At 36.8% G+C, this 24,968-nt stretch overlaps 2 protein-coding genes across 4 annotated transcripts in view; one reads left to right on the forward strand and one right to left on the reverse strand.

The window, feature by feature from the left end:
• kat6a (K(lysine) acetyltransferase 6A) overlaps positions 1-24,968 on the forward strand; it is a 42,495-nt gene that overhangs the window by 10,774 nt on the left and 6,753 nt on the right. For 2 of the 3 annotated variants that reach the window (XM_051894121.1, XM_051894122.1), the window contains exons 3-14: positions 8,893-9,001; positions 9,972-10,087; positions 11,948-12,029; positions 12,229-12,343; positions 12,442-12,806; positions 14,671-14,786; positions 17,876-17,991; positions 18,858-18,999; positions 23,080-23,241; positions 23,648-23,741; positions 23,887-24,118; positions 24,660-24,855. In XM_051894121.1, coding sequence (XP_051750081.1) covers positions 8,893-9,001; positions 9,972-10,087; positions 11,948-12,029; positions 12,229-12,343; positions 12,442-12,806; positions 14,671-14,786; positions 17,876-17,991; positions 18,858-18,999; positions 23,080-23,241; positions 23,648-23,741; positions 23,887-24,118; positions 24,660-24,855 — 1,845 coding nt within the window. The remainder of the gene's footprint in view (positions 1-8,892; positions 9,002-9,971; positions 10,088-11,947; positions 12,030-12,228; positions 12,344-12,441; positions 12,807-14,670; positions 14,787-17,875; positions 17,992-18,857; positions 19,000-23,079; positions 23,242-23,647; positions 23,742-23,886; positions 24,119-24,659; positions 24,856-24,968) is intronic. The other variant, XM_051894124.1, reaches the window with a different exon arrangement.
• Positions 13,053-24,968, reverse strand: part of hk2 (hexokinase 2) — a 229,748-nt gene continuing 217,832 nt past the window's right edge. Inside the window, exon 18 of the mRNA XM_051894147.1 lies at positions 13,053-13,083. Within this exon, the coding sequence (XP_051750107.1) occupies positions 13,068-13,083 (16 nt within the window). The 3' untranslated portion in view covers positions 13,053-13,067. The remainder of the gene's footprint in view (positions 13,084-24,968) is intronic.

Consider the following 24,968-nt stretch of genomic DNA (forward strand, 5'->3'; position numbering starts at 1 on the left):
TTAGAAGCAGTTCAATCAATCAGTCTCTCTAAACCCCTCCTTTCCATGAGCGTACACTGCTCTGATTGGTCAGATGGCCCAAGCCTTTGTGATTGGTCTACTGCGCGCACCGCACACTCATTGCCATAACTGAATGACAGCTATCAATTTGCAAGACATTGTATACAATGTATTGACAGAAAAGACCAATTTTACTCGCAATCATGACTGGAGTACGACGTTTCTATATGGTAAGTGTCACCTTAGTTACTTATAAGACGTGATTGCAGCATCATCGTTATATTTTATGTAGGCGAACCTGTGGGAACTGTATCAGAATGCCAAGCGAAGCTGAAAACCTCTAACATAAGATAAACATTTAGGCCAGATGTGACTTTTTCGTCATAACTATTAACAAAAAAATGGTTATATCATCGTTTGACATTACAATGAGTGTTTACTGTTTACAGAGAGAATACTTCAATAGTTTGCGTGGATTAGCATTTTAACATCCTATTACAATACAGATAGAGCTCCACTCTACTGTAATAATAAAAACGCAGAGGAAAAAAAAAGTTTTGTATGTTTTTGTGAGTTAGCCGGTTAGCAGGAGACAGACTGGTGTACATTACACAACATAACATACAAAACTACGAATTTTGAACGATCGCTAGAAAATATAAACATCAATTATTAATCATACTTACAGGTTGAGATTCAGAGGAGCAAGCTGGTCCAAATAAACTGGTCACTGATCCCTATTTTAAGACCAAGCGTTTTGTGAATCCTGCATTAAACTGCAGGTTTGAGAAGCAGTTGTCAGTAAAATGACGGGAACACAACAAAAGTACTGCTGTGGTATTGTAAAAATGAATTTTCCCTGGCGTCTGTGGCGCAATAAGTGGGCGGGCAATATGATGTTTCGTTGTGACGTCACAACCTAACGGCTTGGAATTCGTTTTACAAACGACTCGTTTAATTGACTCTTACTTTTGAGAGACAATAACTTTATATACGGTGCACTTTCAAATTTAAAACTTTGCAGGATGTTTTCATTCACTTAGAGCTACACACTACATGAAAGGTCATTTTCAAAAATCCATAATAGGGGCACTTTAATAAACATGGAAGCTCACGTGTGAACTTCTGGGTTTACCATATTCGATGCTAAATCACTTTTAAAAAAACTTTTTAAAAAAAATAAATAAAAAACTATATGTGTGAACTGTTCACATTTTTAAGCGTGGTTATGGGTGATCGGTAATCTGTGAGCGGTAATCTCGGAGCACCCTTAAGCGTGGTTAAATGTGTTAAATAGGAACTTACAGCACTGCACTTGTATTGGAAGCTGAAAGCATAATCAAATTATCCCAAAATATTTCATAAACACACACAAAGGCAGGGGCAATATGTATAACTTTGAATTCTGAGTGCAGATTCCTGTTTTATACTCTCTTCGTTCCTCTGAACAGCATTGTTGTAATGACCTGCACCCCTCAAACCCATCAGCACATATAAACGTGTACTTTTTCACCTTTTTCTTGTTTCAAAGTGAAGCTGTAGAGAATACAGGGGACATGCATACAAAATTGCCCCGTACATTGATTATGTGTCTGGAAGGTAATCAGTGTTGGCCCTTTTGTCCTGACTGCTCTGCCGTGGCATGAGTGGGCCATAAACGTTACTGGAATGTAAAAAGGTTTACAAGACTTGTGTGATAACCATTAGCAATACCATCATCCTTCTATATAGGTCTAAGATCATTGAGGCATAAGAGCATCAGAGTGGTTGTGGACTCAGTATCCTAACCAGGCTTTGATTTCTTAGTTTCTCTGTTCGTAGTGAAATTTCATTGGTCTAATTTTTTTATATAGTTAAAGCTGATGCAGTTTGGCAAAGTTTGTTGTGTATTAAAATGTCAGCAATATTCTAATTGTTGTTTTGTTTTTGTTTGTTTTTTGCTTTGTACTGTGTTGCTTTTAGTGAGGACAGAAACAACAATACTTGTTGTATTTGTAATATGGATAGCTAAATATTTCACAGCTATGCACAAGTTTTATAAAGTCAAACGCTTTTACTTCTGTAAACGTATCTTACTTAAACCATTTTTGCACCTTGTTTTATGTGCAATTGCATCTTTTCACATTGACTCTTTCATGACCTTAGGCATCGTATGGACATCATAGACTTGAGCTTTATAAGGTTTACCATTATTTAGTACACACATGTTCTCTGCTTCATTACTCCCTGCTGTTAGATGTATTTGCAACTACATGTCATTGGTGTCACTAGCGTGACCTCCAAATCTGAATCCCTTACTTTAGATAGTCTATCAGGGATGGTCTACACATAGTATGACGGAGTTTGTTGTTTGGCTCTTCTGTTTGTGAAGCCACTCTGACTTGATAAATCAACCAATGGACTTAATTTCTCATTGCTTCTCAAGTTGGCAGGAGGCATTTTGGCAGTTGCAACCAGTCTGAAAGGTGTTTTATTGTTTGTTTTGCTGTGAAATGTCTTTTAGAAAGAGGAAATTTGTTTAAAGAATGTCAGTCTATTAGAGCTGCACGATTAATCGTTAACAGTGAACATTCAGATCTCCGTTGGCGCTGCTGCAGACCTAGAGAGAGCAGTTGTCATGTAGCTTATAGGTATGAAACAGCTTCACAAATAAATTTTATTTCTTTTAAAATATTATCACAGAAGTAATGGGATAATCATTTTATAGTTCGGTACAGTAGTGATCAAAATAGAGTAAATCACCTTTTGAAAGAACTTGACACTTCAAATAAAGATTATATCATCAAATTACATCGTTACACCACTAGTTGGCGGAAAGTGACTGTTAACAAAGTCCCTGTATTTTTTTATTTTTTTCATTAAATCATTCATTCCAGATTTGTTCAAAACAAACAATTTGTAGTGAAACAAGTGAAGTCTTTGAATCATTCATTCAAAACGATTTTTTTTATTTTTATTTTTTATAAGTAATTCAGATTACTTAAATATTTTTAAATAGGCTACAGCACTTAATAGGGCTGGGACAATGAATCGAGAAACGATTCTAGATCGATTCTGAGATTTTCTGAATCCATCGCGATTCTCTCAAAACAATTCTGAGCTTAGTTTTTAACAGCAGATGGCACTATGCGCTTTAGAAAAAGCCGTACTCTGCTCTCTTCCAATTCATTACACACACCACTTGAACCTTCTATAAAATAATCATTCAAAATCATTCATTCAAAGTAGGGCTGGGCGAAAAAACGATAATGATATGTATCGCGATAGACACGTGATCGATATCAATAAAAAATGTGTTCGATAAAACGTTCAATTTTTTTTTTTTATTCTTCGTCGGAAGAAAACAGAGGTTGCGAAGCAAGTTTGGTTGCATTAACAAAGGCACTCGCTCTCTGGTAACCTAGCAACGTAGGGAGTGACACGCTAACAGCCAATCATGTAACAGTATCATGTTTGGTTGCACCATATCGTTGTCTCGTGCTGGTCTGCTGGATTCCTCTTCAGTAACCGGCAAATGATAAGCAGAAAATGAGTGCCGCAGCGAGCGAGGAAATTGTAAATAAAAGAGGAAAAGTCAGCTCGCCAGTATGGCAGTTTTTTGGATATTATAAGTCTGACCGTAGTCAGACCAATGTCGTCTGCAAATTATGCAAGACTGGTAATACCACGAACTTGATGTACAGCCGTATTCAACCAACAACATCTGTAGCTGCAACACCGCACAACATTTTAATTATTTGAGTTTTCCATGGTTGTTGACATTTCTGTCTTAATAACTGAGGGGATTATGATCAGAGGAAGGTTAAGTTTAAAATAAAAATGTTTAAATGTAATATATTTTTCTCCTGGTCCTTATTTTAAATGGGTCAGAAAAAATTATTAATAATTATCGATATCGACCGATATGAAACACTGATATCGTGATACAGTTTTCAGCCATATCGCCCAGCCCTAATTCAAAGTTCGAAAAGGTTGAAACGAAATACAAGGGTGTTTGCAGTGGGATGTTTACATTAATGTCACGTCATAAAAGCATTCTGAGCCGAGGTGCAAGTACATTCTCAGACTCAGCCGAACGCACGAGCGATCTTCTTCGTCATCATTTGGGCGTGTGGTTAAAAACTAGCCTAGTGCACCATCTGCTGTTAAAAATTAAGCTCAGAATCGATTCAAGAGAGAATCACGATGCATTCGGAAAGTCTCAGAATCGATCCACAAATCGAGATTAATCGATTTATTCTCCCAGCCCTAGCAATTAACATTTTCTCAGAACCTCTAGTAAATTACATGTTATTTTGTTTAGTTGTCTGTTTAGAATCGTGGGAGAATCGTGATCTCTATTTTAAACAAAAAAATCATGATTTTCAATTTATCCAGAATAGTGCAGCTCTATTTATCTGTCAAATGGTGTCTATTTTTCACTCACAGTATCGCTTACAGTTGTTTGAAGTTTTGAAGTCAATCATTCTAATGATGGACATTTTAATAATGTACTAATAATACAAATTATGTCCAATATAATTATTTAAGATTTGATGTTGATGAAGGGGTACTTCCACCTTACTTGTGTGGCTATGGGAGACAAATGCATGCATGGAAATTAAAAACTTAAGGTCAAGGCTAAGAACTCCCCATATTCCCTTCCAAAAGATGTTGTTGTTTTGGTTGTATGCAGAGTTTGTTTGTCGTTTGACAATATTATTCCATCTGCATGTCTGCCATCTTGTTGTTTTCTTTCAGTTTCCTTTCTCTCACTTGTTTGTGTTTGGTTGTGTTTTTTAGGGTGTGTGAGTGTGTCCAGCTGTCTCCCTCTGTACGTTGATCAGTGAGGTTCTTGCACAGGGGCTTGTGGGTGATGGGTAGGGGGCTGCTCAGTCAGGTGAATGCAGAAATGAGTTTCACATGTTAATGAGAACCTTGACAGAGCCAGAGACAAGGACAGTAGGTTTTGTTCTCCCTCTCCCCGCCATTCCTGTTGTATCCCCATATACTAATTTGGGTTTCCAGTGTCTGATTGCCCACGCACAACATGCACTCAGCTTTGCGTATGTTAAGAGGAAATTGAAGGCTACATTAGAATGGGGGAAAACTGGCAGATTGATGCATACGTGTGTGTGTGTGTGTGTGTGAGGGGGCGGCTTTTGTCCTGTCAGATGTGCTTCTGACTGTAAGAATAATTTTTCTCTCCTACATGAAATATTTTTAGATTTCCTGTGGTGGTCTGCTGCCTGGCAGCTGTGCTTTAATTTTGCCCTGTGAATAGTTTGCTCTTCTAAACTAAGTTGTTGTGCTGGTCTTTTTGAATAATGAAAGAGTTGTTGTATGAACTCAAGGCGTGTCCGCAAACTGCCCAGGTTTGCTACTTGTCCTGACTTGTTCTGAACAAAAACAATTATCAAGTGCCATCAAGCACTATCCTAAGTTGTGTGTAGTAGTAGTAGTAGTGATAGTAGTATTAGTAGGGTACAACATTAAAAAAAATACACTACTGTTCAAAAATTTGGGGTCAGTATGATTTTCTTTTTGTGAGGAATTAATTCAGTAAGGATGCATTAAATTGATCAGAAGTGACAGTAAAGGCTTTTATAATGTTGCAGAAGATTTCTGTTTCAAATAAATGCTGTTTCTATCCATCAAAGAATCCTGAAAAAATGTATCACGGTTTCCATAAGCAGCACATCTGTTTTCAACGTCATGTGACCCTTCAGACTGAAGTAATGGCTGCTAAAAATCAGGTTTGCCATCACAGTAATAAATTACATTGTAAAATATATTAAAATAGAAAAATGATTTTAAACAGTAATGTTTCACAATATTGCTGATTTTACTGTATTTATCAAATAAATGCTGCCTTGGTAAGCATAAGAGACAATTTGATTCCCTGTTGTGCAGATTTTATGTTTTGTTTGTCAGTTAGTTACAACAGTTGCATCTTAATATAATATTATTTCACCGTATGATTTGTATTCTTAATGCAATAATAACAGATATTGAAGCAAAGCAATTGCTAAATCAGAGGAGTGTAGTGCAGTAAAATGAACAAGATTTTTATTTTCTAAACTTTGTGAATGAGTGGCATTTGATTTCTGTGGGTAAATTACCTGTTGTAGAGTTTTTGTAATGTTCATTATTGTGAACTGTGCAAAAACATTTGCATATTAATTTATTAGATTAATTTTGTGCATCAGATGAGATGCTAAATCTAGCAAGATTTCTGTAGCCTGTTATATTTCTGTTTTGTGAAGTCTTAGTTCTGCCACCTCACAAAGAGAGAAGAGACATTAAATGATCTCTTAAGGTTTGAAGTATACAACAGTATTATGTTTAACCTAGTTCTGATTGGATCTCTTGGCTAAGAGAACTGTATCTAAGGGTTTGGTTTTCTTTCTTAGAGTCCCACCCTTGAGTGTGGATGTGTGTGGACCTGAGTCAGAGGAAAATGAACCCAATAAATCACACTGTTCTCTCTCTCTCTCTCTCTCTCTCTCTCTCTCTCTCTCTCTCTCTCTCTCTCTCTCTCTCTCTCTCTCTCTCTCTCTCTCTCTCTCTCTCTCTCTCTCTCTCTCTCTCTCTCTCTCTCTCTCTCTCTCTCTCTCTCTCTCTAACACACACACCCTCATATGCTCACTGACCTTTTTTTCTCCCAGCCTTAATCTGCCATTTCTTACTAGCCAGTCAAGAACGCTATATAAACACACTTCCAGTCTAATACCCATAGTGTCTTTCGTTACAGCTACTGCCTATTGGATTGATAGTCACATTCAAAACCATAGTATTTGTGTTGTTGTTGCATTGGCTGTGATGTTGCACAATATCTGTAAAGCAATATATGTTTAGCTCTTCTTGAACTTCTCCTTGCATTCACATGTATCTGTTTGTTTGTGCGCTGTGTGTGTGGTGTATGATGCATACTGCATCGTGGGTGGGTCTCTCTTGGACACACTGAAAGATTAATGGTGCTCCAGAAGCAAATGTCAGATGGTGTGGCTTAGAATAAGCATCAACACATGCTTTTGTGCCCACACCCTGACAATAATCCCACCTCTAGTCCCACACATTTACTGTGATCATGCCCACTACAGCCTCTTTGATTATCAAAACTCTGAACCACTAGGTTTGTATCAGATTTTTTTTGGGGACTTTTTGATGCCACTCATTGACTGACTATAGAGAGCTTAGTTGCTTGGCAGAGTTAGCATGGGCAAACTCAGATATATATAATATATATATATATATATATATATAAAATATAAAATCAGTGCTTCCCACACATAGACTTTACTTGGGCAGGCTGCCCAGGTATATTAACGGCCGCCCAAGTATATTTGGAGACACATTTATGCTTTTATTATTTTTATCCTCTTATGCTTTTGTATCCGCCCAAGATAATGAAACCATCCACGATCGATTAACTAGTGGAAAATCTCCCCTGGCCCTACACGTTTCATACCTGCTCGTTCTCTGCGCGAGAACTGTTTACTCCCGCTAATTGCCACGTGTGCTGCAGAGACACGGTGGATATTGATATTTCACAAAGAGCGCTGCATGTTGCAAAGTCACAAGGCGGCGCTGTTACGCATTCTACACTTCTACAGGCTTGCGCAACAACGCTTCAGAATGCTTCAAAGTGATTCTCAATCAACGAAAAGCGCAGATGTATGCCAAACGATTGCTAATGAACTCAAGTTGATGAATTATGACAATGTCTACTTTATGGCCTTTATGTAATATGTTTTAGATGGTTGTAAGAATCTGAAGGATCAGCCCGCAATTGTGTATACATTTCAAAATAAGAGTCCTGGTGTATTTCGGGCTTGTTTATAATTAAAAGTCACACGCTAAGTTTTTTTTTTTTTTTCTTTTTTTTTTTTTTCTTCTTCTTCTGGGCATTATTGGTATTTTGGTTACACAATAAATTGTATTTAATTTGATTTCCATTTAATTCATAGTAAATTATTGTAGTCTCCACCACAGGAAGAAAAGACTAAGAACATTATTTGACCCGTATATTATTCATTATATAAATTTTACTTGTAAAATCTATATCTCATTCACTGAGAGAGACACTATATGACATAGCAAGGAGGATAGGAAAAGGATAACCATATAACCATTTAAATGCTGTAATTTTGCATAATTTACAATGCATAATAATGCATAATATTATTATGTAATTAAATGTTATAGTATGCTATGTAATTAAAATTAATTTCAATAAATAAAAATACTGTTAAAAATCACACATTATTTGTTGTTTGTCACATGTAGTAGACCATTTTTGTGCTGTGGGTATAGGAGGATTTTTCACCCGGCTACCACTGCAAGTATGTTTCAAACCTGTGGGAAGCTATATATATATATATATATATATATATATATATATATATATATATATATATATATATATATATATATATAAAGTAGTCAACATTTGAAGTGGATCAAAAAAGTTCATCAAAGTTGTCCTATGAACTAAGTTGTCCTAAGAAGAAGGTTTTAGGACATCTTTGTGAAATGTTTTGATCCACTTCAAATGTTGACTACTCTATATGAGTGTGGACAAAATTTAATTTAACAATAAATTAACAACAAATGTAACATTTATATACTTTTTTTTTTCCCTCCCTTTCCTAAAGAAAAATGTAAAATTCAGTCTATTTGCTTCAGGCTTTTCTAAATCTGTCTCTGTGGAGAGGTATAAGCAATGTCCTCATCTCAGAGATGAATGAAGCAGACCTTAATATGGTTCATAAAGGGCAATTAATTCATCCATCCTGTCCTCAGCTGAGCTCATTTACACAATATTCAGACCTCTGTTTCACTTCATCGTTTGAATCAGCTTAGCCAATAACTCTGTGTCTTATTTGCTGTCTTTCTGTTTTTCTCTCTCAGCCTGTGGCAGAGCCCATACCCATCTGTAGTTTCTGTTTGGGGACCAAGGAACAGAACCGCGACAAGAAGCCTGAAGAGCTAATCTCCTGTGCAGACTGTGGGAACAGCGGTAAGGAAGGGGTGAAAGTTCATTTGACCTTAAATTAACAATTTTATTAATTTATTTTGAAATATTAAAAACACATGAAGTATATTGGAAGTAGTTTTGGACAAAGGCATCTGCTAAAAAATGAATTAAGTCCAGAGTATTCTTATTCAAGTTTATCACGTTTAAGGTCTTAAAAAGATTTATATCTGATTAAATGGTATAACAAAAGTTATTTTTAAGAGGTCTTAAATTTGGGGATGGAAAAACATACATTTTCACAGGCCATATCACAGAGATGTGATGTGACCAGCGATTATTTAATGTCAATAGGCTGATTTAATTTAAAAATGTGAGCACTGCACGTTCAGAGTCAAGACATGGCACTGTTGCATGCTCTACAGACTCAGTAAAGTATAGACATTTTTATTTTGGGCTTTTTAATCTTTCTGGATATTATTGGTATTTTGTTTACACAAGACAAGAGGTTACGTTGAATTAAATGATACAGCTTATTATCTCTGGGCTTCTCTATCACAAGAAGGAAAGACTAAAAACTCATTCAGTAGATTTTACTAGTGTCGGCACAGTTGATCTGTTTATTGCCTTTAAACACAATATTATCATACAAAACAAAACCCTATATCAGTTGACATCTAATCCGTACATATTAACATGTTGATACATAAACCAATTTCAGTACATATGTATTGGATAAAACCAGTTTAATTAGATGAAATAATCTTAAATATGTGATTTATTTTGAGATTGTATTTGTTTGTTCTGTATGGATATACAGTATAAATTTTAATTGCACAGGTCTTAAAGTTTTAAATTAGATTTTCAAAACACTACAGATGCCCTGAGAATAATTATGGTTCAAGATAAGAGTAGAAAGAATGTTTTATTACAGAGCAGAATGGCACTGTCTGTCTTCTCATCGGGACGAGGCTTTATTCAGGTTATTAAAGGCCGTCTCATTCTGTCTTCTCAGGGCACCCATCCTGTCTGAAGTTCTCTCCGGAGCTCACAGCACGGGTCAAAGCTCTGTGGTGGCAGTGTATCGAGTGCAAGACCTGCAGCAGCTGCCAGGACCAAGGAAAAAATGCAGTAGGTTTTTTTTCAGGGTCTTTCTCATTGTTGCTGCCAGATCATGTTAATTTAGGCTGCATCCTAATTTACACTACCATTGTTTTTGAAAGAAGTCTCTTATGCTCACCAAAACTGTTTATTTGATCTAATATGCTGATTTGGTACTCAAGAAACATTTCTTTTTATCAATGTTGAAAACAGTTTTTTTTTTATAAAAATGATACTTTTTCAGGATTCTTTTGGTGAATAGAAAGTTCAGAAAAACAGCATTTATTTGAAATAGAAATCTTTTGTAACAATTTAAGTCTTCACTGTAACTTTTAATCAGTATAATGCATCCTTGCTGAATAAAAGTATTCGATTTTTTTTTTTTTTTAAGTAATTTAACTTTAATTTAACCCAACTTTTGAATAGTAGTGTATAGACTTACATTATGCACTTCACTGAGGATAGGGAAAGAACATACTTTTCAGTGTGTAGTATAGGGATGGTATTTATTTTTATTAAATATAGGAACAAAAAAGCAATTTACAAACAAAATGACAAATACAATATAACAAATATGAATTAAATTAAGTTTTTCAGGTACAATAGGTTTATTTAACATGTTGGAAATAGTACAGAAATTGAATAATCAAATGTACAAGTAAAATACTGCATAGTCTTAACTGTATGAATTAAATGTACATTTATTCTTATTAAAGCTACAAAAGTTATTCAGTCAAGAGAAGTTTGATGACACTGACATTAATGACACAGAGAGCAGCAGGTATATTAAGCTGCTGTCACTTTAAGACCAGATGCATGGATCTATTATACTGATACACATCTGGTTTACACCCAACTGTTTACTTTCATTTGAGACATAACCGGCTGTGTTTACATGAATACGCCCACGATGGGCTTTTTGACATAATTGTGTGTATTCGACCGTTCAAGCGTAATAAGATGCAAAAGAGAATTCGCAATCGCATGCTGAGAGACGTGGCTTTTATCAAGCGCAGTAAGCAGTAATGAAGAACTCAATGTGGAGCACGCGCTGACTGACACACAGCTGAAGTGCATGCACCACATTGAATTCTTTATCACTGTTTATTGTGCTTAATAACTCTTTAACATCGAGCATGTCCCAAATCTGCAATCGCCTTCTGAGAGAGGCAGCTTTCACTTCGGCCAGTCAGCACGAGCAGAGAGTTCTTTCACAACTTTTTGCGTTTTTAACATCAAGAACGTCCGCTTTTTGTCTCATTTATGCTTTTCATCAATCTAAAGTAGGGGTCTCCAAACTCAGTCCTGGAGGGCCACTGTCCTGCAGAGTTTAGCTCCAACTTGCCTTAACACATCTGCCTGGAATTTTGTAGTATGCCTAATTAGACCTTGATTAGCTGGTTCAGGTGTGTTTAATTGGGGTTTGAGCTAAACTCTGCAGGACAGTGGCCCTCCAGGACCGAGTTTGGAGACCCCTGCTCTAAAGTGTAAATACTGCTGTGCTACGCATGTATATTTACATACCATGATATACACAATATAGCAAGATCACTAATGATAGACATTTTATACCATCGCCATGTTACATATTGTCATACCGCCCAGCCCTAGTGTAGTACAACAGTGGGTCAGTATTGGGACATACTACCCTGTCAAAATTGTGTCCTGATACCACAGACTTCTTGTTGTGTAATGTGTTTACATAAAGCATTTCTTGGTTTACTTTAAAATTAATTTTTTATTTCTTCAGCCTTTCATTCCTTGTCACATCTCTTCAACTGTAAAACTCAAAAGAAAGCAGTCACAAACTCCTCTAGGATTCAAAATGGCAAAAATGTATAATTGGGGTCCTTGACTCTTGTGTTGTCTGTGTACGTTTGTATTTTACAGGACAACATGTTGTTCTGTGACTCCTGTGACCGAGGTTTCCACATGGAGTGTTGTGACCCCCCACTGATGCGAATGCCAAAAGGTGAGTGCCCACACACTCAAATTGCAGGCCTTTTCTACTACAGTGTGATCAGTGGCTTTGTGTCTAGGGCTCACAATATATGCTTAATGTGTAGCATTCCCTCTATTAACTGCATATTGTTGATGAATTCCTTTGCATAAAAAATAATTTTCTTTATAATTATACTTAGAAGTAATGATTCTTGATTGCTGCTCTGCAGGCATGTGGATCTGTCAGATCTGTCGGCCAAGAAAAAAGGGAAGAAAGCTCTTACATGAAAAAGCAGCACAAATCAAACGGAGATACAATGCACCACTGGGGCGGCCGAAGGGCAGGTATATTAAACTGTTTTATTCTCCTTATGACTCTGATTGCAGAACTCTGTTGAAATTATTTACATAAGCTTTCATAAGACAAGTTCTCTTGTCCTCAGACCGGGCCGACCTTTTAAGAAGCTTCGAGGTGGTGGACGTGGCAGGAGGAGGCGGGGCGCCGGAGGCGTGGATCAGTGCTCGCAAGGCTCCTCGTCCCCACACTCTTCCTCGAGCTCCTCATGCGAAGGTTATCCTGGTGACGATCGGATGCTGTTCTCTCTCCGAGAAGAAGATTCTGCGCATGGTGGCCTGCGTTTTAACAAGAAAACAAAGGGTCTGATAGACGCCCTCAGCAAGTTTTTCACGCCATCCCCAGACGGGAGGAAAGCCCGTGCTGAAGTGGTGGACTATTCCCAGCAATATCGTATACGCAAGAAGAGCAACCGCAAGGGCGAGCACGATGACAGGACAGGAGGTCAGATGGGTCAGAAACCTAAACTTTTTAGCCCCCCCCCCCCTTTTTTTTTTTTTTTTTTATAAACCTTTCAACATCCGTATTAGGTGATCTAATCACAAGGACACGTTGAGCATTTGTCTTCAATGTTCTGTTTTGAACATTAAAATTTTATTTTATTTTTTTTGTCTTTGAAAAAAGGCTCTTTATTTGATCAAATGTAAATAGTATGTGATTTTTACAGTTTAAAATAACTGTTTTCTATTTTAATATATTTTAAAATGTTTTTATTCATATGGTGGCAAAGCTGAATTTTCAGCAGCCATTACTGCAGTTTTCACATGATTACACATCTCGATCATGTGGCACCTTTACTACACAGCGCTGGGAGATCCAGGAGAAAGTGTTTAAAGTCGCCACAGAATTAATAACATTGCTGCGAGATCTAGTAAAGAACATTTAAATTCGGTGCAGAATTCTCTGTTATAAACCATTTCAGATCAAACAGCGCTGATGTGGAAACCAGGAGAAACATTGTGCCATAACTGAAGTTATAGAAGGCTTTCCAGTCCACAAATCACTAACATTCACCATGGATTTAATGTAGTAACACCAAAGAGTATAGATATAGAAAGACGGTTCACTCCTGTTACTTATGAATGAAAGAAACTGCAATGTGCAAAATGGCAGAATACATCCTGCCTTCTGAGTAAAAGAGCCAATCGCTGATTAGAAACTCCAGTTCCCATAGAAACCTGAGACTCACGCTTAGGACTGCACATGCGCATTGGCTGGTCTAGCCTGAAAAACAAGTTTTTTCTTTTTACTGTCCCACAAACAACATTTGTGGGACAGTTCATGTCAGATTTGGTTGCTAATTTGAAATGTTATATAATTGTGAGTTCGGCAAGCAGTTTTTGAGATGTCCGGATTCCCCCATTCATATAGATTGGTCTTGGATGCCCGAAACAGCTGCTTGGAGGCGTTGCAAACATGGCAGCCGAGTGAACAGACTTTACTTGAAAGGGGCTTTTTTAACGCTAGTTGGTATTGTGGCGGAAATAGTCGGAATAATTGTAAAATAGGTAGAAATGTTTTTACATTGTTCATTTCAGGGTTCGTACAACCTTTTGAGAGGAAAGCATTTTTAAGGACTTTCAAGTGCTTCACACTTTTTCCAGCACTTCAAAGCTCTAAATACTATGCAATTTAAATGCTATTTTGAATGTGATGACCAAAAACATTTGTTCATATTCCTTCAAAGATTGTCCCCATTTGTAAAACTAACCCCCGGTTTAACAGACAAGGCTTAGGCCTAGTCCCAGACTATAATGCATGTTTGAGCTGTTTTAACTGAAAGCAAATTGCACTGACATATCTTATAATATGTCAGTGCCGTTGTTTGTCTCAAGTATGAAGATTGTGTAGAAGTCACAAAGTCCTAATGAAGAAAAAAAATGAATTGTGACTGAATTGCACAGAAAGCAAGTAAAGAGCATTCCTTTTATGGTCACTGAAGCTGTCGGTCAGAAGTGCTACCAAATCAGGTGCTGGTGCCACCATCTGTAGAACTTAGTGGCACTGGTGCTACTGCTCTCAAATGTTAGTCTGTAGCCCTGCAATGTAATTGTGGAAAGGGTTCTTAATTTAAATAGAAAGTTCAAATGATCAGCATTTCTTTTGCAACATAATAATTGTCTTTACTTTTATTTGACATTTGAAGACAGAATAAATGGACTTGAGCCTAGTTAAAACACAGCGTGAAATGAAAAGTATGAATTAAATGTGACTGTGCTGTCTCTTTTATTAGTGTGTTTGCTTTTGTACATTCAGTTTTGTGCTCGCACTCACTCTCTGGCTGTTTTAACTGTCTTGGTGTCTGTTTGCATCACAGACAATCAGGAGTGTGGAGACAACTGGCGGGAGGATGAAGACAAGCTGCCAGGACATGAAAACCTAACTGAGAAAGACGTGGAGCTCTTCAGGCACATTCAGGAACTGGCACTACAGGTACAAAAAGGGAGGAGGAAACATCATTATATTTTGTCTAACAAATTCAAATTACTGTCCCATCTGAATTTGATTTATAAATAATCCGTAAAGAATGTCTTTCTCCATTTACTCAAACATGCTCCTCTAGGGACTGTGTGTGAGACACTTGCGTTGCAGCTCAGTTTTTAGAAATCAAACAGAACAGAATGAAGCTATTACAATGTCTAATTATACATTAAACAGTTAAACATTTAATTAAATCCATATGCTAATGTGTAAACTTTGACAGCCCTGCTGAATTCTTCTGTCTGCAAATCGTATGCTTGATGGTAGGAATACCCATTGCTTGTTTGCAGTCGGTGAATTTTCTTTTGCTATATTAGTGAAGACTTGGAAGCTGTGAAGGCCTTTATCTCTGCAGAATGTAATGTGGGGGATTTGAGAGTTTCCATTATCTTGACAGCTGGTGCCTCTCTCAGTGATACACACACAAACACAAATGCACATGTGTAGACTGATTGGCTGATTGGTGTGTGTGTGATTTGAAGCTCCCAGCAGAAGCAGCCACTTTGACTGCCTGAGGCCATCAGTCGAAGAAAAACACTCACTAACCCAGAGAGAGACAATCATATTCGCACACAGCATCAGTGAGAGCCAACACGCTTGTGTTGAGCAGCCAGAAAGGAAGAATACCATGCTGTAGTTTGTCAATAAGACTGCATTTGTTTGCTCTATAACATTTAGGCCATGTACACTGCAAAGTTGAGGGAGGGACAGCTGCATTTAAATATGGAAATGAATCCCCCTAAATGATTTTGTATGTGTACAGGAATATAAGAATTAAGGTCCTTGCACACAGAGTCCTACATTTTTGCACGTTAAAAAATAAATACGACCTCACGTTTTGTCAATCACGCTTACACACTGCCTCCAAAACTTTCGTCCGTCATAAAAAAAAAAATGGATCGGGTTAAATTTTCTGTGTTTTTCGCATCCGTAGCAAGCATTTTGACAATTCAGAATCACCGTACAAGCGAACGCAAAAATCCAAAATGGTGTCTGACAGGTTGATCCACCTAGTCTTGCAGCACAAAGCACTGTATGACAAACAAAGTGCAGAATACAAAGAGACAGAATATAAAGACAGATTGTGGTAGATGATTGCCAGGATTGGATGGACCCAATATTTCCTTTTTCTTTTTCTCTTTTTAAGAAGAGAGAGGACAACAAATCATCCTTACTGCTTGAAGAATCCATTTTGTATTGTTTTGCAAATTTGTTTCGCTTCTAATTAATATGCATCGGACTCGGTATGCAAGGTTGCTGTGCGTGACGAATTTTTAGGATGACGAATACGAAAAAAAACGCATACGAAAAATTTGGACTCATTGTGCAAGGACCTTTACTCCCGAAGTTGCAATGGTTGGCAGTTTAACAATACAATTTCATTTTAGCAAGCAAAACCAGATTCAAATCCTGATATCATATCTAATAAAAACACATTTTGCTTTACTATTTTTATTTCCAATAAACTGCAGTAAAACTTGACATCCAGACCAGACATGTGTTTTCACTTTATGAAAAAGATTTAAAGCATTGTTTTTCCATGGGAAAAGTTCATACAAGCGAGATATAGATGATGACAATTCTATTGTTAGACTTGATTTTACAAATTTTAAACATTCGAATGAGCGATTTCTGCCATTACATTTCAGACACTTTTTTTTTTATACAAACAACGATAGTGCAACTTAATTTATAAATTCAAAAACATTAGAGATGTCATACTAGCTCCAAAACCTCATGAGTGAGAAATCATTAATAGCTGTTTACCATCTTTAGCCGCGTTTCCACCGCAGGAGCTTTCCCTAGGGACTTTGGGGTGGCACTCTGTGTGTTTCGACCACAGGAACCAGGGTCTAAATGAAGTTCCGGATAATAAATTTCCCCCTCAGAAAGTCCCTGCTCGTGAGGTAGTACTTTTTCAAAGTTCAGGAACTTTCAGGGGTGGGACTTGGGAGCTAGACATGCTGTTTGGTTATGTTCACGTAGCATTTTGATTCGCTGACTCCACGCAGCATTTTATTTCAACCACCTTTTTTAAAAAAGTCAGTTGTGGTGCATGCAGTAAGAGTTGTTTGCTATTTGAATCAACGATGGATTTTAAATACAGGCCGATGCACCGACGATGAGGTTCAGGCTTTATTAAGCTTATACATCGCACACAGTCCTACGTCACCAGACTAATTTGCTTAATCTTCACAGTAGACTGCGATGGAAACGCTGACAGCAACAGGTCTGGGGGGAAAAAGTTCCTGGGACAAATTGTTCCGGGTAATTTCGGTGGAAACGCGGATTTTATTTTTGTTTGGGCTGAGTGAGTGCACATTTTCCAGATGTCATCTGTTACTACAGGAAAAACTGTTATCATTAATATCACAACGACACCTCTTGTAGGCTATTCAAATGGGTTTGTTGCAGTCTAGCGCTGTGATGAGTGTATCTGAATGTGACTGTGCACATTTGCATTGATTCATGTGCAGTCTGTTTGCTAGAACTTATGTTATATTAAGTATAGACCTGCTCAGATTTGTATTTGCATTTGTGTTTTAATGTTTCCTTACAGTACTTACGCTTGAACATAGAAATGTTACAATTCATACACCATTTATATTTTTAAAACCAACTTGACATGATATGATGGTGGTTAAACACAACCTGTTTCACCCCTTGTTTGTGTATCGAATAAACGGGTTGCATATGTCATTGAGATGCAGAGCTGAAAAGTGTGTGATCACTACTGAGTGTCAGCAGGCTGGCGAGTGGCAGATGCTCTCAATTTCCACTTGGTCTGCGGATAAGAGCTAATAATAATCCTGTAAGCCTGAGTGGGGAGCTGTATGCTTGTGAAAAACTGTTCTTGATTATTATAACAAAAGTCAGAGCCTAGATGCATTTCTTGTGTAAAAGAGTGTCTTTGTTCTCTACTGTGTGTGGCAGGACACTCTGGGAAATTGCCATCGTGGCCTAGTAGTCTCTAAGTTGTAAATGGTATAAATGGCCACTGGTATCTTTTTCTTAACTTTCTTGTACTTGAACTCTTATAGAAAGTCGGGGTGACTGGTCCACCAGACCCCCAGATGCGCTGCCCATCAGTTATAGAGTTTGGGAAGTATGAAATTCAGACGTGGTACTCTTCTCCATACCCACAGGAGTACAGCAGGTAATGAACAACATGTGCCATAATCATTATCATGAAAAAATTATAATAATCCCATTATGATGTTTAATGCAGCTTCAACATGTTAATCTTTTTGTATTCAAAAGTATATATTAATAATTAGTGCTAGAAGGTTGTGTATTGGTCAGGTTGATTAATTAAATCATATGTGGCAGTTTAAAATTGATCTCTATCATCAATAACCATGGCCTCTGTTTATTGACAAAATATTTATGGATTGATAGGTATTTTCTTGTCCTAAACCGACAAGCAACCTTGGATGATCATTTTCAATTTTTTTTTTTAATATTCAAGTACTTTAATTTAGCAGTGTTGTTTTTGTTCACTGAAAGATTTTGCTAATTAAAATAAAGCTAATATTAAATTAAATATAAATATTAGATGAAAATTTTAATTAAAAAAAAATTAGATAGGTTGCCTTGGGAACTGACAGAAAACAGGTCTAACCCGAAGTACTAAAATTACTCAAACTAAAATTAAAATTTAAAAAAGTCAAAGCTAAGTAGAAATAACAATCACATAAAATTACTAAAACTAAAATGACTAAAACTTAAGTACATTTAAATTCTATAATTACAAATTAATAAATACTGTAATAGTGTGTGTGTGCATGTATGTATATATCTGACATATTTCAACATATGTATAGATGTTGACTATTTTTTTAGAAAGGTGTTTAAAAAAAAAAAAAAAGTACTGCTAAATCATGGTAGTGTCAAACTAGCTGTCAAACATCTTAACCTCTTGCTGTTTTGATTGTATTTAAATGCTCTCACAAGAGAGATGTGCTTCTACACCTTTGATTTTTGGGCTGTAAATACTGATGTGTGATTGTTTCGATGTGACAGGCTCCCTAAGCTCTACCTCTGTGAGTTCTGTCTACGCTACATGAAGAGCCGCAGCATTCTCTACCAGCACATGCGAAAGTGCAGCTGGTTCCACCCGCCTGCCAACGAGATCTACAGGAAGGACGACGTGTCCGTGTTCGAGGTGAGGAAAAGAAATCTCCACCCCGGATTAAAACCACAAACACTCATGCATACATATCTTTGTTTGTACACACTTGGCAGCACAGACATATGCTCGTCGACCTAGTCATGCACACGCAAATGTGTGTTTTCGTATGTGCTGAGCCAACAAAGGAAATCTCATTCACACTGATAGACGTGCACTGGCTCAGGCAATAACATCCACCCACTTCCTGCCCTCACGAAGTGTTGTAATGAATCTGCACAGCAGGGTAATAAATGAAGAATGGTAAGCACTCATTGTTTCAGAATCACTATGGTGATTTACTACAGCCATCGTGTTTCTATGAAAGAATATTTAGGTGTAAACATGACATACAGATCTGTATCGGTGTGGTCTAAATCAGCGCTGACAGACCAGATTTAACTGAGCTTACATGGTTGTGCTCACACACTCAGAGTTTGGGGACTGAAAACCATATGATTCTTAAATTCTCCAGTACAGAAAATGGCTTACAGACTACTATCTATATGAGCAGATAACCCTTTTCTAGCCCCTTTTCTAGAGCTCCCTGCAGGTCATTCAAAAGGTTTAAATTCAGTTAATTTAAGTTTATAAAAAGTCTTAATGATAAACAAGATTTTTGTCATCATTTAAAATATTTGAGAGGTCTAGGAATTGCGATACAGCCTAATTTGAGAAGACTATGTAAAAGTAAAAACGAGGTGCTGTTGCACATTCTACAGGCTCATGGTTTCAGAGCACTTTGCAATCAATGAATAGCACACATTTATGCCAAGCAATTTGTTATGATTTACTGTTGATAAATTATGTCAGTGTTTACTTTATTTATTTTGCAAAATCTGGACAGAAGCATCCATATCACCGGCAAAAATATGCTCAAAGATGGGTGCTCGACCAAAAAATATTAATCAAAAGCAGAAAAAAAGTCGGCATACCAAAGCACCAAAAATAAGTGAAAAATTTTAATATAAGACACTCACGGGTCTGACGAAGAGCCTGCGTGCTCAAAGTAACCCGTGTGAGTCTTTATATTAAAAATTTTCGCTTATTTTTGGAGCTTTGGTGTGCCGACTTTTTTTCTGCTTTTTACTTTATTTTTTTTGCAATATGTTGTAGATGGTTGTAAGTAGGGATGTTAACGATTAATCAACAATCAATTAATTGTCCATAATACATTTAATCGATAAAACTTATTGATCGTCGATTAAGCAGGTTCATGCGCATGCGTGCTGCTCAACCGCTAAAACATGTGAAGTAGACACGAGGAAAGATGAAGCGAGCGCAGTTATGTTTGGGACCATTTTACAGCTAGAGTTGCACCTTCATCATGACTATAAGTTTGCTTGTGCATTCGCAGCCTTTTGTTTTGTGCAAATGTAAATTGTAATGTTTTTTTTTTTTTTTTTTTTTTTGTGCAGGCCTATCTATATCTGATTTATCTCATATAGGATGCATTTGGTTAAGAATTTGCGCTATAGTAAAGCGTGCCGTAATCAGCTTCAGTGCATGCGGCTCAAACAGCAATGCACGACTAATAATAATAAATGATTGGGACTGTCATATTACATAACATTATAAAAAGAACAATATTGTAATAAAACATTGTGAACTATTTGGGTTTAATCGCTGGTTAGTTGTTTCATTGTGTTGCTCCAGGAAGAGCGCGCTCACATTCTGAATAGCACGTAACTTAGTTCAAGTTCACTTGTACATTCGCGTCATTTTGTGCAGATATAATTTGTAATATTATGTTTATTTTGTGTATATCTGATTAATCTCATATAGGATGCGTTTCTTTGAGTTAAATAATGCGCTAGCAAAGTGCTCCAGTTTGCCAGTCTTCAGCATGTGGTTCGCGCAGCTCAAACAGCAATGCACGTCTAATAATAACTATGATTGGGACTGTCATGTTACATAACATTAATGAGAACACTATTTTAATAAATTGTTGTGAATTCATTGGGTTTAGTTGCCGTTTTCAGCGCGCTTCTCCAGGAAAAGCGCGTCCACGAGGAGTACACATTCTGACAAGCACGCATCTGAGGCGGCGTTGGTGATGTTATATTAGTCGTTTGATTATTAAATAAGTAATTTAATAAATGATCAATCACATCAACTCATTTTACAATCATACTAGCCCTTTATTTAGACTAAACCCTTCTCATTAGTTTGGTGAGAAACATGGTGTTTTGAGCGGCATTTGCACACCCTGTCATGCTGTTGACTATAAGCCACTGCAGTAGATGCATATTGCAGTATTAAGGCTAACGATTAATCGATTAATTGATCATTAATTTAAACAATGATCGATCATGGGAATTTGTGTAAATCCCTAGTTGTAAGAGTGCATATTTTATCTTAATTTTTGAATCAGCAGCTGGGAGTAGTAACGCATAGACATTTGAATTTATTCATTTAGCAGACGCTTTCTATCCAAAGCAACTTACAAATGAGGAATACAACAAGTGATTCATCTTAAGGAGGAACAGTAACACAAGAAGTGCTAGTAAAACAAAATATCAGTCATTGTCCAGATTAGTACAAGCTAGAACAGGGAGGGATAAATTGGGAAAAAAAATTGGTCTTGAAACAATTCACTCAGAAATTTTCACAAATAATTACAAATAATTGGCAAGCAACACATTTAATCAAACAATTTTTAGTGTATTAGAAATAGTGAAAGCATAGAAGTTCTATCCTTTTATTATTTCTAAATCCTTCTCTGTTTTAGCTTCTACTATTCAGGATGATGTTTGAAACATAGATATTTCAGAATAAGACTCTAGGGCTTGTTTATAATTAAAAATCAAGCATTATGCATAAAATCTTTTTTTTTTTTTTTTTCTGGGTATTTTTGTATTTTGGTTACGCAAACTGTATCTGTCATTTAATTCAACGTAAACTCTTGTGGCTTCTTTATGGGCTGCCCCATCACAGGTAGAAAAGACAAAGAAAATTATTTAAAACATTCAGTATATAATTTTTGCTAGTATCGACACAGTCTATCTATTGCCTTTCTTTAAACACATTATTATCGCATCAGTAAAATCCAATATTGATTGTTTTGCAGCTGAATGTGTGGCCCAGCCTGTTTAAGTAAAAGAATCTATGTCCGGTTGCATAATATGCTTAGTGACAAGTTAGTCATCTACATTTTTTCTTCAAGACTGGTCATAACTTTAAGTCAGTTACATAAAAAGGTAGATTGGTCTAATATGAATCAGAAAAGTAAGGCTGATTTGCCCTAACTAATTGGTAGTTGGTCAGATGAGTTTTTAAGACACAGTCTTAACTTGGTGGCTGTTTATGCAACTGCCCCCTAAAATAAAAGGTCTTAAGTCTTAAATTTAATTTTAAAAACTCTGTAGATACCCGTATCATTCTCATGATAGTGGTAAATAACCTCTGTATCCAAAGTGAGTGGCTATTATACTGTATGACGTTTCACAACTAGTCCTTTATTGCGGTTTCATTCACAGCATAAGTTAACCAAACGTGGGAACCTGAAAATTTCAGGGAGTCTGTTATCTGGTTATAGAATGCAGTTGTTTTTTCTTTAATAACAGAAGTATGTGTAAATGTAATCGTGTTTAGTGCGCTTAAACTGGACTGACAACTTTATTCTGCTGCTGTGACCATAGCCTGTATGTTCCACATTAATCAACACCACTCTATGTTGTTAGGTGTGTTACTGCTTGTCTTCCTGTTTGGTCAGTTGGTTTTAGAGGCTCAGGTTTCAGAACTGCTCCTGGTCTGGTCCTGACTCAGCAGGAGACCTGTGGTAGCAGTACTGCTAAAAGCTAAAATGGTTGGCATTCAGCCAACAGGAAAAGCAAGAGCCATGCAATTTATCATAGCCTCTGTTCATGTGGAGCAAGTTTTGTGCCAGTCTCTGCTGTGTGACTTGTTTCAAAATGTTGATTTAAATGCACTCTGCTATTATGAGTTATGAATGGGAGCTAATTGTTAGTGTATCTGAATCCTAGCAAATTCACTTCACATTGTTGCTCTATAGCATCATATTTGGTTATGACACAGTAAGTCAGCCAAAGTCTGAAAAACTTTTCTCCTCTCCAGGTGGATGGAAATGTCAGCACAATATACTGTCAGAATCTGTGCCTGCTGGCCAAACTCTTCCTGGACCATAAGACACTGTACTATGACGTGGAGCCCTTCCTCTTCTATGTACTCACACAGAATGACAGTAAAGGCTGCCATCTTGTAGGATACTTTTCAAAGGTGAGCAAATCATTTCACAAATCTTTTTAGTTACTTTTACATCCTCTAAAGTCAAATGATGATGTTGATCAATTTGGGTTCATTATTAATGCTGCTTTTTGCAATTTTTTTGCTGCTTTTTGGCTTAATTGTAGAAAATAGTCTGTTTACTTGTGGGTTGATTATGCTCTTGTAAAAGATGTTTACAGTAAGTTTATTTAATAAACAGGTTTTTGCCTACTTTGAGGGTCAGTTGAGGATGCCGTTTAAATCATTTTAAAGCCATATTCAAAAGGCAATAAATATTTGTAAACATTATTTTGGATCTTAATATGCGAGTAAGAATTTACCTAACATATATTTTTCGTGGCATGTTTGTTACGTTTGCTTTCATTTTATACTTTTTTATTTTGTTTTTTATCCCTAGGAGAAGCATTGTCAACAAAAGTATAATGTATCCTGCATCATGATTCTTCCACAATATCAGCGCAAGGGCTATGGGCGATTCCTCATTGACTTCAGTAAGTAATCTGCATTATCTTTCTGCTCTTCCCTTAGTCTGTGGTTTTATTTTTTGTTATTTAGTAAAGAAAATATTTGACAATTATACTCTTTTAGATGGTGTTATTAGACACAAAGGATAAACTGTTATGGCTCTCTCTGCAGGTTACCTTCTGTCCAAGAGGGAAGGCCAGCCAGGCTCACCAGAGAAGCCATTGTCAGACCTTGGCCGGCTATCCTACATGGCATATTGGCGAAGTGTGGTGCTGGAGTGCCTGCATGAGATCAGAGATCGACAGCTCACCATCCGCAAACTCAGCAAAGTCACTGGCATTTGTCCTCAAGATATCACAGCCACCCTGCTTAATCTAAATATGCTGGAACAGAGAGGGGACCGGTGAGAGAGACACACTATAATGTCTGATTTAATGTCTAACGTTTTCTGTACAAGCTGGCACAGGGAACAATAATGCAAGTTAAAACATTCAACCTAAAACATTTTACTTGCATTCCAAAATGTACGCAGTGCTTCGTCTTTAGCATACTTGACTAAGTACAGATAATCCTGAAAAAATACATCACGTTTTCCACCAAAATATTAAGCAACTCTACTGTTTTTAGTATTGATGATAATTTTAAATTTTTTTAGAATGATTACTGAAGGATCTTGTGACGCTATAGCCTGGAGTAATGGTTGCTTTTAATTTGCAAGAATAAATAACACTTTGTAATTTATACAAGTTGTAGTAATATTTTACAATGTTGCTGGTTTTATTCATTTTTTGATCAAATAAATGCATCCTTGGTGAGCATAAGAGAGTTCTTTACAAAACATTAAGAAATCTTATTGACCCCAAATTTTTGAACAGTAGTGTATATTTGTTACATTTTTAGCACACTTTAAAGTTTCCTGATTTTGATTTCTTTTCCTATTATAGGGTGATTATTCTGCGCAGAGAAAAACTGGTGGCCACTCACATGGCCCGACTGAAGGCCAAACCTCGACTCCTTGAAGTTGATCCGGACTGTTTGCGCTGGACACCTGTTATCGTCACCAACACAGTAGTATCTGAAGGAGAAGGGGATGAGGATGAGGAAGAGGAGGAGGAGGAAGGAGAGGAGGGACTTAAAGAGGTAAGCATCATCTACTGAACCTTGAATAACAGTTAAGAAGTATGCAATGTTTGTGATGTGTACCAGTACATGCTGAAGCTGAACTTCTGTTCTGTGCATCTTATCTCTTGTAT

This window comes from Ctenopharyngodon idella, chromosome 5 (assembly GCF_019924925.1).
Source record: "Ctenopharyngodon idella isolate HZGC_01 chromosome 5, HZGC01, whole genome shotgun sequence".
NCBI classification, from domain to species: domain Eukaryota; kingdom Metazoa; phylum Chordata; class Actinopteri; order Cypriniformes; family Xenocyprididae; genus Ctenopharyngodon; species Ctenopharyngodon idella.